At 36.0% G+C, this 16,198-nt stretch overlaps 1 protein-coding gene across 1 annotated transcript in view; it reads right to left on the bottom strand.

Moving 5' to 3' along the window:
• SEMA3E (semaphorin 3E) overlaps nt 1-16,198 on the bottom strand; it is a 126,760-nt gene that overhangs the window by 41,841 nt on the left and 68,721 nt on the right. Inside the window, exons 3-4 of the mRNA XM_058022912.1 lie at nt 10,691-10,750; nt 5,912-6,031 (exon numbers count right to left, since the gene is read on the bottom strand). Coding sequence (XP_057878895.1) covers nt 5,912-6,031; nt 10,691-10,750 — 180 coding nt within the window. The remainder of the gene's footprint in view (nt 1-5,911; nt 6,032-10,690; nt 10,751-16,198) is intronic.

Here is a 16,198-nt window from a genome sequence, read left to right as displayed (position 1 = left end):
GTAATTAAATATTAGAACAGCTAATATTGAGGTCAGAGAAATAGTGGTGTTATGCCTTTCCCCCTTTTGCAGCACAGCACCTCTGTTGTTTGCTGCGAGCATATATGCTGTCTTCACCATTATTTTCTGAGTTAGATACCATTTTACCCTCTCTTGAAATGTATGCATATTCAACTTCCAGAACATGAAACGCTTTAACCTAAAAAGTGTGGGGTGTATGGATGTTTTGGTGCAATTTGGCAGTCTCTGGTGTGAGCATGCAGACCAGAGGATATAAATGAACCCCTCTGGTAAAAGATTGTATGACATGTGTCACCCACTTGGATGAACTTCATATCTGTTTAGTGGATGGTGCTCCAAATGCTGACTTTTCACCCATGCAGAACACTGTGTCTCTGAGCAAATATTTTCAGGGCAAGAATTTGTCACACATTCTATCTGATGAAGAAATGACCAACACCCACTTCTATTTGGTCAGTGAAACCAAACCAGATGTTCTTCCTCCTTAATCCTCTGAAAACAGTGTGGAGATGAGGTAATAGGAGCAAGCATGGAGAGGGATCAACTTGGCAGGTCATTGCTTGTTTTGATTATAAAAATACGTCAGAAACAACTTTATTATTGTAAAATAATAGATAGAAATATGTCTACAATTTTGCTTCTCAACAAACCTGGAAGAATAATGACATTATCATGTGCTGGTCAAGAGCAGAAGATTTATGTCATGTCAAAGATAAACTGAGATCTGGCATATTCTCTCATGACTTGTATGTGAATTCACTCTAGTTTGTTAAAGCAAGAGCTGGGGAGCTCATGCTGCCTGTGTTTGGTTGGTGTAGAGGGGTAAACAGAAATCTTATTGCACAATTGAACCTTTTCTTGGTTTTTCATTGAATCACAGAGCGTATAGAAAAAGAAGTGTCTTTCCCCACACTCAACAAAACATTAAAGGCAACATAAGATTAAAAAAAAGGTTCCAACTTGACCAAACTGTCTTCCAAGAAAAAAAAATACAGCTGCTGCTTACTAAAAGCAAGTTGTCTCTAACAGGACTAAATACTCAGATCTGGTCTCCCCTGATAAGCAGGATCTCAGTTGGCAAATTGAGGAGTAAATAACATAATAAGGAATACATTAGATTAGGAACACCTAGAGGAGAATCACAAAAACCACCAGTGCATTTTGTGGAAAGGGTGGCTCAATCCATCAGCCTTTCAAAGTGAAGAAATACAGCTGGAGGCAGTTTACTGAATTAAATGAGGCACTGAAATGGCACCCTGCCAGCTTCATGTACATATTAAAAATTTACAGTGTGTTATAGAGGAAAAATTCTTCATGCATAGTTCTTTCTCATAAATTTAATTCCCTCAACAGGTTTTGTCATGCAGGGATGCCTTCCTCTTCAGGAATCAGCTCTATCTTGTCCCCATGTAGCTTGCAAAAAATTGGGATATTGTTTCTGCACAGTTTTCTTTTGGAATTTCTACTAATTTTGCAGGTCCTATAGAGGCAGAGTAATTTTTTAGCTGTACTTGGTGAAACTCCCATGTGTACTTGTTAAAGGTGTTTTGTGAGTTAGTGAATAAGGCAGAATGGATCACTGGAAAGCCTCCAGGACACCCCTACACCTGCTGCTCTACTGAACAGATAACTCATAAAGATAAATCATTACCTGACTGAAGATAGGTCCTTTGATTTATCTAAGGTTCATTAAAACTCACCCAGGCTATTTCCAGCTATGCAGAACAGTGCCAGAGGACTCTTTTACCAGCAGCTAGATGTGGAGAAACATAGACTGAGACAGAAAGCACTTCCTTGTCACCTGCCAAAACTGAGAAATTTATACAATTGCAAAAGGAAGACACTAAATGCAGGTGCTTCCCCTTTCCTCTGCCCCACCTGGTTTGCTGGCATCAAAGTCAACAAGAGAAACAAATGTTAATTTGGTGAGAATCCAAGCAAAATAAGATTTTTTTCTGAACATTTCTTCATCCTCTATATCTTGTTTGAAGACATATCAGACTTTATCTCACAGAGTATATGAGAAGGCTGCATGTGCATTTCCAGATGAAAAATTTGGGGCTTTTCAGGGTCTCTGACTGTTGCTTTCTTCAGGAAAAATAATGTTTATTTTAATGGATGAAATTAAAAAAAAAACCCACAAAAGTCTGGAAGAACCAAATTATTTCTGACCTGCACTGATTTTTGACACTGGAAGCATTTCATGAAGCCAGAGACAATGAATTCATTTACTGCCTGGCTATGTTTTCTTGGACAAGACTTTATAACATGTTCTGTTGCAAACACCAGTAGTTGTTCTGTCTGCAAAGTCAGCACTACTACTTTTCCTAATTTGTAACTTTTTTCTAAATGGCAGAAAAACATTGGGTATTTTGCTGAAATGTTTAAATTTGGAAAAGCAACATTGATCAAAGTAATTAGAAATAGAGAAAAAGATAAAAAGCTGCAGTCAGTGACTATACTTATATATTTTTAGACATATAGCAACTGAAACAGCTTTATGAAACTCAGCAGCCTTGAATTCCACAGTGAAATCAATTAAGCTGATATTGGGATAGAGTGCAGTAAACCTTTTTATATTTAATCTTTCAAATGGATATATAGTGTATAATAGAACTTATAAGTAATTTGATTTAGAAAAATACATTTGGTTGTACTCTGGTGGTACAACATAAGTTTGATGTAGTATTAAATAAACCAATATTTATTTCCTGTTGGTTTCTATGATCAACATATTAAGACAAAATGCATGGCATAATGAAATTTCTAGAACCACAGAAAGCACAAAAGAAGCTGTAATGTATCATAGCACAATGTGCATGTGAAAGATTTCAAAGCACATTTCATTCACTACATTGTAAGATTAATACCTTCTACAGAGACTGGCTGAGGAATGGACATTATTGCTGTGTTTTTCAAGAACATTAGAAATTCTGTTTTAAGGCAGTTCCATAGTATAATGACCTGCCAATGAAGCAATCAAATTCTGCCTATTTTTAGAAATCTCCTTTTGGCTTCATGATTTCTTGACAGGAGCTCAGTGTTCTGCAAGACACAGCTCAAACCTGGTTTTGATATGAAAAGATGAATTTGTGGTTGTACAAGTATTTAGGATTTTTTACAGGAGGCAGAATGCTCCTTTTCACAAACTGTACTGCGCCTCACAAACCCATGCTAAATCAGGATGCCATTCAGTGTGCTTGTGATCGTGGCTTTGGGAAATCTCCACTGTTCAAAGGAAAACCAGCAATGCTTCATTTTCTTACCAAAGGGCTATTCAGAAATGGATGACCATGTAAACTTTTGTTGGAAGCCAAATGCAAAGTAAATGTAGTCCTGCAAAAGTCCCCGCAACACGGGATTAGTGATCACCAAGACCCAGAGCCTTAACTGGATGTTAGGTTCCAACAGGTTCCTCTTTGGCCTGCTCAGTAAATGGGAAGAGGCAATGTTGCAGAAGATACAGTGCTGCTGTTCTGTCACGTGCCTAAATGCCTCTCTAAATTCATCTCTAGGTTACATTTATATACCATTAATAACTTAGGAACCCTGCAGTTTTTATTGAGACAGTGCCATACTCCCCACTCCATCAGCTCAGGGAGCACGATTGAAACTTCTAGTTAAGGTCCTTGACTACAGAGCAAATATTTTTCTATGCTGATACTATGCTGGTTAATAATTCCATATGAAAGTCTGCATCTACCTTCATATGCTGCATTAGTTATATCTGGATACACAGAAGTTTGCCATAAAGGGCTCCCTCCCTTCCTTCATCCCACACCTTACACCTCAACATGTCTGAGAAGTGACATTGCTCAAATATATATGAGCCTCAAACATAAATTGTGCTACTCAGGCATGAGGAGGTGTAAAGAGGTATACAGCCATACTTTAAATACTGTTTCATTTGCTACTGTCCTTTCCAGGACAGTCAGACAGTGAGAAAATGGCAAGAGAGATGAGTGGAAGAAATAAAGGACAGTAATCAGATGTTTCGGGAAGAGGACACCCTGACCAAATAGTTCAGCAGAGACTGAGCTGCATCATTCTGCAGAAGGATCTTGTACTTTCACTTCCTGCAGTTGCACCATGTCCTTATCACTCAAAAAAAGCAGGATTACAATTTGCCCATTCAACCACATACCATGTGCTATTTTTAACCTACCATATAAATGGCATCTGTCTTTTCTAATCCTGATGGTCAGCTTTTCAGATAACAGGAAAAAGTATAGCTACTTGTTAGTGTAGAAAATATATTTCCTGTCTACACAACGAAAACAAAAAGAAAAAAAAAAGGAAATTTTCCCATGATTTCAGTGTGGGTAAAATTTTAGAACCTCAGTGTGACAAGGGAGAATAATAAACAAAAATAAGGGAAGGAAGGATAAGATAAGGGGATGACCATGGGTCACCCAGTCTTATATATATCTTGTTTCTCTCTCTTTTTTTTTTTTTTTTTTTTTTGTAGGCTTCTATTTTTATTAGTCTGTTGTTTATGCTTTCTAAAATAGTGTTCCTACACATAGAATCACTGCTTCCTTACAGACTTTACTGGGACGCCTGACAGGAGGTTTGTGAGAGGAGCAAAGAACACACACATCCTCCTTATTTAAACATTGCTTATTATCGAGGTCCTTCCTTAATATTAGAGACAGTGTGTTTCTGCAATTCATACAACTCTGAATCTAAGTGCTGTGCTGGAGTCCAAACTTCTGAGATTCTTCTCATTTTGACAGCAGTTGGAGGTGCACAGCACGGATTGGATCCTTGGAGATTGATTCTGCTGATTTTTTCATTTGTTTTGTCAAAAGGATGCATTATTACTCAGAAAAGATTAATCAAAAACATTTGCCTGAAGTAAATCCCTTGATTTCTATGAGTACACTTCAAAAAAATTTATATATGAAATTAACATTTATTTAAACCAAGAGTTCCTGGCCATAAGGGAAAGCAAGAACTCCCTTGGATGGTGCTGTAGCTCCATGACAAGGGCTCAGCTCCACCAGGAGACATCATGTGAACCAACCAAACAAAACCATTGACCAGCAACCCTTCCTGACACCTGCCACTTAAAAGCAGTCTTATCTTTGGGTTATGGATCATCTCCATCTATTAAACCCCACCTCACAAAGTGCATTTCCCTGGTTCAGTTGCCAAAGCTGTCACCACACGTGCCTTCAGCAGCCTAGATCTGATGCCCAAGGAGTTTTACATGCTAATTTAAAATGAGAGGTTGGTACTTCCGCTGAGTCTTTAAACGTGTTTAATATAGCTGAGACAGAAAGGATCCCAGTGCGTGAGATGTCCAGGCAATTTTTATTTTTGCATAAGAAATATATTCAAAATATTGATGATATGTTCTTCTTTGATCTCTGCAGTACTGTGACTCAGCTGTAAGGATCATTAAGGAGCTTACATGCACTTGCTGAACAAGACCAGTATGAAGAAGAAGAATTTACCAAAGATTCATTAAAAAAATCAATCTCCCATCAAACTAACACATATTTTGATATATGATGTATTTTTTAAAAATAAACAAGAAAACAACAACAAAAAAGTAAACCCCAACAGATTTAGCTATGACTCCCTCAAAATTTTAATATTTTTTTCTTAAGAATTACTTTATCAGCTTATCTAGTGAAAAACACACCAAAAAACCTAAGATGAAAAAGTCTCTGGATTCTTTGCATAATTCTCCAGTATATACTTTCAAATATTAGTGAGTTCCTCTGATCATAAACTAAATTATAGTCCAGCATTACATTTCATCAGGGAAAATATCTATCAGATGAGAAAGGTGAACAACTGAACTTAAATATTTATTTTAAACCACAGAGGCTTTGCTGGAATCTAGACTGAAAGAACCAGTACTATAAACCAAATTTCTTACCTCTGAAGGATGTCCAGCTCTTATAAACGTACAGTGTGGATCAAAAGCTCCTGTTCCACAAGCCAGAAGATGGGTCCTGTTGTATCGGTGAAGGACACGGATGTAATTGGCACATTCATCCTAATTGATGTAAAAAATAAACACAGGGAAATGTTATCTTTTAAATTATTTTTTTTTTGTATCATATGTGCCCATAGGTGATGTTCTAATATTGAATCTTTCTATTCTATTTCATTTCATATTACTAACTCTGCTCCATAAGTTTCATGGGTGGATATTTTTACATTAAAAAAGCAAGTTTAGAGCACTGGTTGATCATGTCTTATTGAAGATGCTTAACCAGTTAGGAGTTACTAAATTATAAAAACACTTTTGTGCTTCTTTAGTCATGGAGATATCTGAAAATCTGAATAGATCTTTACTACGTACTATTGGATACATAAGACACAAACATAAGATTCAGAGCATCAGATGTGAATGGTCAGCAAACAGCTTCTCTCTAGAGTTAAATACTTTATCACTATACAAATATAAATTTTAATTGCACCATTAATTTATTGTATTATTATTGTTAATCAATATTTTTATATTGTATAGGCACATACTTTGTTTGTTTCCACTGTTTAAACCCCTTTGAAAAAGAAATATTCATTTCCCCCAGGGCAATACTTTGGGACTCATTAGTGTATTTGCAGCTTCATAAATATTACAATTAAAACATTTTCAAACATTCCTTTGAGATGTAGGGTCATTATTCCTGTGCTAACTAGAAATGGAGACAGTGAGATAAAAGTATCCCTTGATTTTGGGACTCTTGGGATTCCTGGGATTTGGTTTTAGAATTTTTTTTTGGTGTTTTGCAATGGTTTCTATTAGTGGAGCAAAATTACTTTTCATTTCAATTCATTGCTCAGCATTTCTGCAACTTAGAACCCTGAGCTTTAAGAGTCACATCAAGTTTAAGACATTTAAAATGGAATTAATTCCAGCTAACTTTGTCCTGGCATTTAGACATGTAATTTATGGAATTCTCTCTGGGTTTTTCAATAGCCAGTGAAGTAGGCCAGACATGTCCAAAAGGCAATTGATACAATCCTGAAATGAACATACAAAAGAGAGTGAGGGAATTTCCTTTTTTGAAAATTTCCAGTGTTTCACTGATAACTACTCTCATTTTTGGACTGCTGTATTTGTGTGAGAACAATTCTGGATCTTATTAACAACTGCAAGAACTTAATATCAAAAAGGAAGGGTCTTCAGGGAAATCATGGGGAGAATTCAACACTTGCAAATCCACATTAGGTTCAAAACTAAGAAACCATCTTTCTTCTTTCTTCAAATCCCTTAAATCATTACGTGTAAGTCTTCCATTTGCTCCAGCAAATAAAAAAGGAAAGAAATCTCTCCCTCTACTTCATTCTCCTTAATTGTTCATCCTCAGGATATATCATGCTAATTCATAGAAGTAAGTACCCTACACAAGACATAACCTGTTGTGTAATAAATATTATGCATATACAAAGTGCAAACCAACCTTTTAATATCTTACTTTTGGAATGTCTTGATTTGTAACCAATTTGTTCCTTTTCTTTTTTTTTTGGGAAATAAAAAACAAAGTCAGACGAATTGAGAGAAGAATGGGGTTAAATGAGCAGCATGTGATCCTCTTTGTATGGATCAGCAATCAAAAACAGAAGTGTCCACTTTTTATGTTCATTTCCCAAATGTTTGCTGACTTGTGGTAGCAAAATGCTATTTCATAGGTTTTTTATGATGCCATGAAGTTTTTGAATAGATGCTTTACTGGGCGCTGATGCTGTTCCTGATTCTCCCTCTCCTCCTTCCTGACTTAATCCCTTTGTTTGCTCTCAGTGGTGGTCGGTTCTTTACTCCATGGTTTCCTTTTTTATCCATATACACTTTCAACTCTTGATATTTATACCAAAATCATTTTAGGGATTTTTTTTTTTAATGGGAAAAATCTGCACTTTTTTTTTTCTTTTTTTTTCTCTTATGTGCCTTTGAAGGAATGCCTGAAAAAAAATCTGCAAAAAAAACCCCTAGAATGTGGAAATACCAAACATAGAAAACCACTAATTCAAAATGGCCAGACTTGGTAGTTTATAAACAGATGACAAAAGGTGCTGTTCTGGGAAGTGTCAGGCCAAAAATCATTGCTGATAACCCTACTAATAATGTACTTTACACAGAGCAGGGAAGAGATGCATCATCCAAGGGAACATTGAAATAAGACTTCTTTATACTATATCAATTAATTAAATACTAGGGTTGTCTTTATGATGCTCCACAGATAAATTAATAGATCTGTGGAACTTTATTAATCTGAAACTTCTCAGTGTGGAGGAGTGAGGCATCTCTACAGAATATGATTTATGTCTGAATGATTTCCAATTCTGATAAAGTAATTCAGAGTAATTGAAAACTCTCACACTGCAGGCTAGCAGGTGTGATTCCTGGCACACAGGATGACAGCTGAAGGATTTTTTTCCTTTGCCTTCACTCAAATCAGGAAAGCATGGCCTTTTTAACAGTATGCACGTGCTGTTAAGAAAAGCCTTTTTAAATTGTCCTATTAAGTCTGTTACAAGCTCTGGAAATGTTTATGAATACAGTACTTGCCTTTTTACTGCTACAACAAGAACAGACAACTTTTTAAGGTTATATAAGCTTGTAAAAGTGGCCAGTTCTATTTTAGAGAAAGAGGCAGCAAAGTACATGTGAAGTGTTTCAGTGCTGAGAAGCTTATTACAGTATTATCAGTTCTACTTAATAATTAGCCTTGGATAACAGATCTTTTGCAAAGGAAAATAAAAAATAGAAACAGCATGGAAATAAGCAAAAAAGTTTGAAATACAGAAATTTTTTCCTAGACTTTGTAGTGTGAAAAATAGCATTAAAAATTAAAATTGACAAAGGGTTGAATTTAAGACATTATATTATTAAGTCAATATTGGTTTATGGCTACAAAAAATAAGGGTGAAAAGAAAAATAGTAGGACAGTTTTTTTTATTCTAATTTAGATTACTTTCAGGTTGAGTAATTTATCTTACTGAATACTGAGCATGCTGATGAAATTAATAAGGTTTCTTGATATTAATTAGTGTAACTCATTCACATAGTCCATACATAATGGTCTCGTGTGAGGATCAAAATATTGTTTGGTATTACAATATTACAAAATTTTAAAATTTTAATGTATTTTTCTTAAAGGCTCTACTTCTAGAATCTTGTGATTATTTAAAAGTTCTGGGTTTTTTCTGTAAAAGCAGTAGTTATTCCAAAGCTTCATGTTGCAGAGAAATGTGGGAAACACATGAAGCTCTTTAAATTATCACATTCATAGAATGCAAATCTGAGGAATTATAACAACAGACTGGATTGCAAAAAGGTTTTGAGTTTTAAGGAAACATAAGTCTGAGGGAGCTATCTTTGTTTTGAAACAACAGTACCTATTTCTGCATTTTTTAACAAAACAGATATTGTCAGTGTATCAGAAAATATGTAGTGGTGGAAGAACCATGGTAGAGCTTTAACTCATAAAAGCCAATGCTTAGAGGTAGTATCAAATAAAAGCCAAATTATTTAGGTTTGGGATTCATTTAATATGACAATAAAGTTCAGCCATTGAAGGAAAACCACCATTTTCAACCAAAGCCACCTGAAATTATCAAGGATATAAAAGTAACCTGAAAATGTAGAATGAACTCGTAAGTTCAAAAAGGATCAGTTCTAGACCAGGTGATTGTTGGAGTATTACTATTATTATTATTATTATTATTATTATTATTATTACTACTACTACTACTACTACTACTACTACTACTACTACTTCTACTACTACTTTCAAATCTGGCTCCAGTGCCTTAATGTGGACAGTTCTCAAGCTTTTACTTCAGAAGAAATATTTATAGCTTCCTAATTTACTGGGATTTTATGGTGGTTATCATTGAGGCTGCTATTTGCTGTGTTTCTGGGCAAACCTTGTATGTGCCTTTCCATGTCCTACATTCCTGTCCCTGTTGCTGTAAAACTATCATAATTTTCACATCCCTTGGTTCAGTGTGAGCTCTCTCAGCTGTGGGATTTATTAGGTGCCCTCTCTGTGTGTTTATGAGGTGCAGATAATGAGCTTGGAGCACTGCAAAATTAGAGAGCTCCCCTCCAGAAGAACTTTCATCCTGTGGTGCCAGTGATGCCAGCTGCTGTGTGTCAGTGAGCTTTCAAGTCTTTTCCCAGGAAATGATTACAGTGAGGGCATTGAATCACAAGAACAGAACAGGTCAGAGGTTCATTAAAACAGTATTTTTATTAATAGAACAAGAAACCTATAGGAAAATATAAATTACAGTGTATTTTATAATTATTACTAACTGCTTTTTTGAATGTATTCTAGTGAACATGAATTTTAAATATAAACTGGAATGTGAAAATAGAGAAGATAATCTGTGTGTATGAAAAGAAAAGAACATAGTAATGGAAAAGGAAAATTATTAAGGTACCTTCTTTGATAGCACCAGAATAAGAATTAGAAGAAAGTTCAGGCAATGAAAAGTGTTCATTGCCTGTTTACGAATTGGTTTGAAGAGCAATTAAACTAATAATTTAATGTGTTCACAGTAGTTACATGTTTTTAACCTGCAACACTTCACTTTATATCTGTGCTTTAATCTCTCTTAAGTTAGGGATGCCTGAATTCTTGTTTTGGACCAGCCACAGGTATAATTAAAGTATATTTTATCTGTAATTAGTGATACTTACAGCATCTCTTCCTTTAATTATGCATTCTTCTGCCTGCAGAGGTGTACTAGGCCAATGGATCTGAGGAAAAAAAAGAAATTAACTGTCAGTCTGATCATGGAAATCCAGCTTTTCCATTATTTCTCATGTGAAAGATTCTCAGATCAGAAGTACAGAATCATAGAATAGCCCAGGTTGGAAGGTGCCTAAAAAGATCATCTGGTCCAGCTTTTGGTGGGAATGAGAGCCCAACTGAGATTATCTATCACTGTGTCCCAGACATCTTTAAATGATGACAGAAACTCCACCACGTGCCTGGCTCCTTGAGAAGGGAGAGCTTAATTCCTCTTTGAGATGCCTCTTAAAATATTTAAGCACTGGAATACTGTGATGAGTTCCCCCTGAGCCTTGCTTCCCCTGAGGGAAAGGACCTTCAGTCTCTCTCTGTTGGAACACAAATGTCTTGATTAGGGCAGCACAGCAAATTTATTAGCAGCCAACAGAATTTAAAGGAAGTTAATGTATGGAACATTTTGTACAAATTCAGTAGAAAAATCTATGCTAAACTGTCAGTGAGTTTCAACATAGTTATTAATCTTGAACTACTGATTTCCTGCTTGAAGTGACGCTTAGGAAAGAAAATGGCTTACGGTGAAGTTAATAAGGGTCAGCAATTAACCTTATGGGAATAGGATTGGCTCTTCACAGTCAGTTACCAGAAGTGAAGCCAAATTACACAAGTGAGTTTTTCTTCAGCTATCTACTGTAAAACATTTAGGTTTCATCCCAGATGCCTGATTTGTTTGGATGAAAACAACATTAAACAATGACTGATCACACTGGAATGATTACTTAATTTCTTACAACATTTAAAAGTGAAAACAAAAACATGTTCACATCAGTGATATCAGTCTTGGCTGAAACCAAGTAAATATCCAAAAACTGATGTCATCATTAAGACATTTTTGTCATTAATCCAATCACAATTTTTTTTTTTTCTGTCTGGAAAATATTTTTAAATGAAATTCTTCTGCTAAGCTTTTTTCTTCCCCCCTTATTTTATTTTTTTTTGGTAATTGAACTGTCTTAAGTTTTCTTGAGGTAATTCTAATCTGAGAAAATGATAGATTATTAGAAAACTTAATAGCAGACAAGTGGGGATAAATTATTTATCCTAGATTCCTGGGGCTTGAAAGTAAAAGACCCACTTCCCCTAATATCTTCCTTAATGAGATGGATGTGGAAATCAAAGAAATACTAAATAAATTTGCATTATACTCAAATGGGAAGAGCTGTTGACTCTCAGGGCCAAGGCACTGCAGAGACCAGGACAAATCAGAGGGCTGGGCAATCACCAAATATACCAAGTTTAACAAGGGTATTGTGCACCTGGGACAGTGCAACCCCAGTGCTGAGCATGGATCAGGGGATGAGAGACAAGAGCAGCAGCAGAAAGGGACCTGGGGGTCCTGGCCAGTGGCAAACTGAGTCAGTCAGCAGTGCCCTGGCAGAGTTTAGGTCTCACACCATCTAAATCCAAGTTGATCAGAACATCTGTTTTCAGTCAGATGGTCTTGTAGTCATCTATGAGTGATGAAAAATTACTCTCATCAAGTCTCTACATTGCTGCTGTATAGTCTGGAAAGCTATCTAAACTCTGCTGAACTCCCATGAAGGCACTCATCCAGTCATCCTGATCAGACCATTCCTGGTTCATTCATTGCAAAACTCAGGGTCCACAGTCATTTATTCTAGTCATTGGTCAGGAACTGAATGAAGCTTGGGTCAAGCCTGTCCTTAACCCAAAAAACCTAGAAGTTATGAGATCTCTAAGATCTCTTGAGGCTAAAAGTATAAAAACACAGCTCTCACTTCCCAAAGACAAGTTCTATCTAGCAGGCTAAAATGAGAGCTTTTGCCCACACCAGGTGTAGGTGGCTGTTAGGAACAGAGAAACCACAGAGGGAATAAAACACTTGACTCTGTAACCTGATATTAAATACACTGTGTGTAGGTGATTATTTTTGCATTTGGAGACTTAGTCCCAGTGCTGTTGAAAATACTTTGATGTACATTTTCCACTTAAGATCTACTGAATTAAATACATATACAGATTTAAGAGAAAAAAGCCAAAGAGGTAACCTAATGCTCCTGCTTTGTCTGGAATGCCAAAAAGCAGCTGCAGTGGAGCTACATAAATTTGGTCCTTGCCACTGAAAAAAGAATAAACCATGGAGCTGGAGAATGGTTTGGGTTGGAAGGGACCCTTAAAGCCAACTAGTGTAACCACCTAATATTGTCAGGGATTTCTTTCACTGTTGCTCAAGGCCCCATCCAGCCTGACCTTGAACAGTTCCTGGGATGGAGCATTCACAACTTCTCTGTGGCAATTTTTTCCAGGGTCTCATCATGTTCATAATGAAGAAGTTCTTCCTAGTATCTAATCTAAATCTACAGTCTTTTATTTGAAAACCTCTGTCTCTTGCCCTGTCACTACAGTCCTTGAGAAAATTCTCTGTCTTTCCTGTAAGGCCCCTTTACAAACCGAAACTCCAGCATGAGTTTTCCCTAGAGCTTTCTCTTCTTCAGCTGAACCCCAATTCCCTCAGCCTGTCTTTATAGGAGAGATGTTCCAGCCCTCTGACCATTTTTGTGGCCCTCACAAAATTACTGACTTCTAAGGCAAGTCCATGTTCATTGCCTGAAGTGGGCCTGAATGATAACTCTAGTAATAGATATATGTCTCCTGGAGAAGTTTTTCTATCCAGAAACTATTTTTAAAACTCATAACTCTTGCAAGGCTCTTGAGTTTAACATAAGTAAGTATTAAGATTTTAATCTCTTCAAGAGTATTTTAGAATCAAGACTAAAAAATCTCTGCATGTCAGATTTTGCTCTCATATCAAATTTAAAATTAGCATAACATAGGATGAGTTTGCACTGCATGAAAATCCAGATATTAATCAGCTGCAATAATAGTCTTTAACCTGCCATGTATTACTTTTCTTGATGTTTATGTTTAAGAGGTGTGACAATTACCAGCCTTAATTTTCAATTGGCTTTCTCCTGGGATTGCAATCATTTGGCGAGCTATCAATAATTATTTTGGGAAATCTGCCTGGGTATGTAGACTGTACTAGCATCACACTGGCATACATCCCACTAGCTGCAGTCTTGACATAACTATTTGTTTTAACATAATTTTTCAAAAATTTTCACAATTTTAGATTACTGTGAATTAAATTTTAAATTTGCTTGCTGAGTGATGTTTTCTCCTATTGTACCACAGTATTCTCATCCTTGACCTCGATGATGTAATTTTAACTCTTTAAAGGGTAAAACACTGTAGGGAAAAGATATTTTAAAATATATTCATCATGGGAAAATAATTGAGTTGTAAGTAAGTACAGATATGGGCGAAACTTTAATTGGAGCTGGAATGCTAATTAGTGTCTGAAAACATCCTCTCCATTCAGCCAGTAGCCTTAAAAAACACGATGGTATCTATACTGAAAAGTAATTTAAAGAAATTATATGAGCTTTATAGCACTTCAGGCCTAAACAGACCACTGTGTGTTCTAGTCTGAACTCTAATGTGTGACAGGGCAATTAAGCAATTCAACCAGCCTGTCCCCAGTTTAAGTCAATAAATAGAGCTTAATTAACAGCTAACTTGCGCTTGGCTGAAACATAATTTCTTTAAAAATATCTGCTGATGACTGAATATTGTATATATTTATCAACAAATAACCTCTTGGAAGGTTATTCCTACGGATAATACGCACTAAATTGTGTGCCTCTTATTTCAGTTTACATTAGTGCACATTCCTACATGGTATTTAAAAAAGACCCAAGCAAGCCCTGCTCTTGCAGACTGGTGTTCAGCCAGCTCTGGAGTGAAGAAGAGCTTCACTAGAGGCAAGATATATGATGAGGTCTTTATAATTTAATATAGCAGAGATATAAAACCGACTCTGGAGCCATCTCACACTAGGTGAGAAACAGCACAATTTAATTCTGCCTGCATAAGCCCACTTAGAGAAGTGGGAAGGTTTCTGTTCAGACTCAGATCTTCCTAAGGCTCTTGAAGTAGAAACTATCTGTAAGGAATTTGTGGGCAAATAGGAAGAGCAGTTTATTTTCACTCCAGCATGAGATCAAAGGAGGAACAAAGGTTCCCCTTCTTTAGGAGCTGTTTGACCAGTGGTGATGAGCTACTGGCACTGGCTCAAGATTGCTGTTAACAGAGATCCTCTCTGGCACCAATTACAATAAACTGCAATGTTTTCAAAAACAAATTTGGCACCAGACACCAAAGAAAGTTCTGGATCTTTTAGATCACTACAGGCTTGAAGGCTTTGGACCAAATCTCAAATATGAGTAAGGATTTATTCCAAAAGATGGTGTCAAAGGGAATGAGCTCTTAGGGAAAACAAAGGTTAAGTGAATTGTGCCTACAAAGCTTTGTCTTTATCCAAGGTTTTGAGTTCTTATATGGCTCTAATTCTCTGTAACCATTGATACTCACATTTCATATTCTCCCTCATTCTTAGTGTAAGGGCACTCTTCACACAGAAACAAGACATCTAAGTAATGTTCAAAACCATAAAGCATTATGTGTTACATACTCTAAGCAAGAATATAATACACTCTGTATGTATTAAATGAGAGATATGAAGAGCAAAGTAGGAAAAATAAACATTATTAGACAAATAGAGAAGTGAGGGTCTTTCCTTTTCCCAGGTGACATGGAAAGTTTTTGCTACAGTTGAGAGCTCAACCAAAATGTCTGGATTCCCTCACCAATGCAAGAATGACAGTAGTAGTATTTTTTCCGGAAGGCCTTTTTCCCCAGTTTTTTTTTACGATTTTTTTAGTGTATATGAAAAATTGGTAAGGATAAAATGTATTTAAAATAATTTGGTAGACATTTATATAAACAGCCATTAAGTTGCATGAAAAGCTATAATCTACCCTTCAGAGTGTTGCAGTGTGTTTGAAAGCTGAAGAAATTGAACTGGAAGAAAAACATGTAGTCTATTAAACACAGATTTATAGGAGACATACCTCACATGTATCACAAGTTAAGTTTTTTGGAAATGTTGGATTACTTTGGCAGTAAACAGGTCTCAATGCAAAAACATTTTATGTCCACTCAGCATTTAGTTGTTTTTCTTTGGGATAACTTCTAATATGCTGGCTAGAACTGAATTCTTTGGTCATTTTACAGCAAAAGGCATAAATCTCTAGTTGGGAATAGATTTCAGTTTAGTTTTTAGAAAGCATATTCATATTCTAAATTGTTGAGAAAGGAATGACTATGATTTAAAATACATAAACTGTTTTCTGGGTCATAGAAGATGAAGATTAATACAAATCTCCCCCAAACTTCATGAAACCTTTATTTTGCAGATAGTGAGTCATCCTGGTTAGAGAGAGAATGAAATCCAGGAACTTGCCTGCACTCATATACTTTCAGTGGATTACAACTTCCAGTTTAGATCAATTAAGCTAAACTCTTCAGTCTAA

This window comes from Melospiza georgiana, chromosome 4 (genome assembly GCF_028018845.1).
Source record: "Melospiza georgiana isolate bMelGeo1 chromosome 4, bMelGeo1.pri, whole genome shotgun sequence".
NCBI classification, from domain to species: Eukaryota; Metazoa; Chordata; class Aves; order Passeriformes; family Passerellidae; genus Melospiza; species Melospiza georgiana.
The sequence above is the reverse complement of the archived record's forward strand: the minus strand, read 5'-3'. Positions and strand labels throughout refer to the sequence as shown.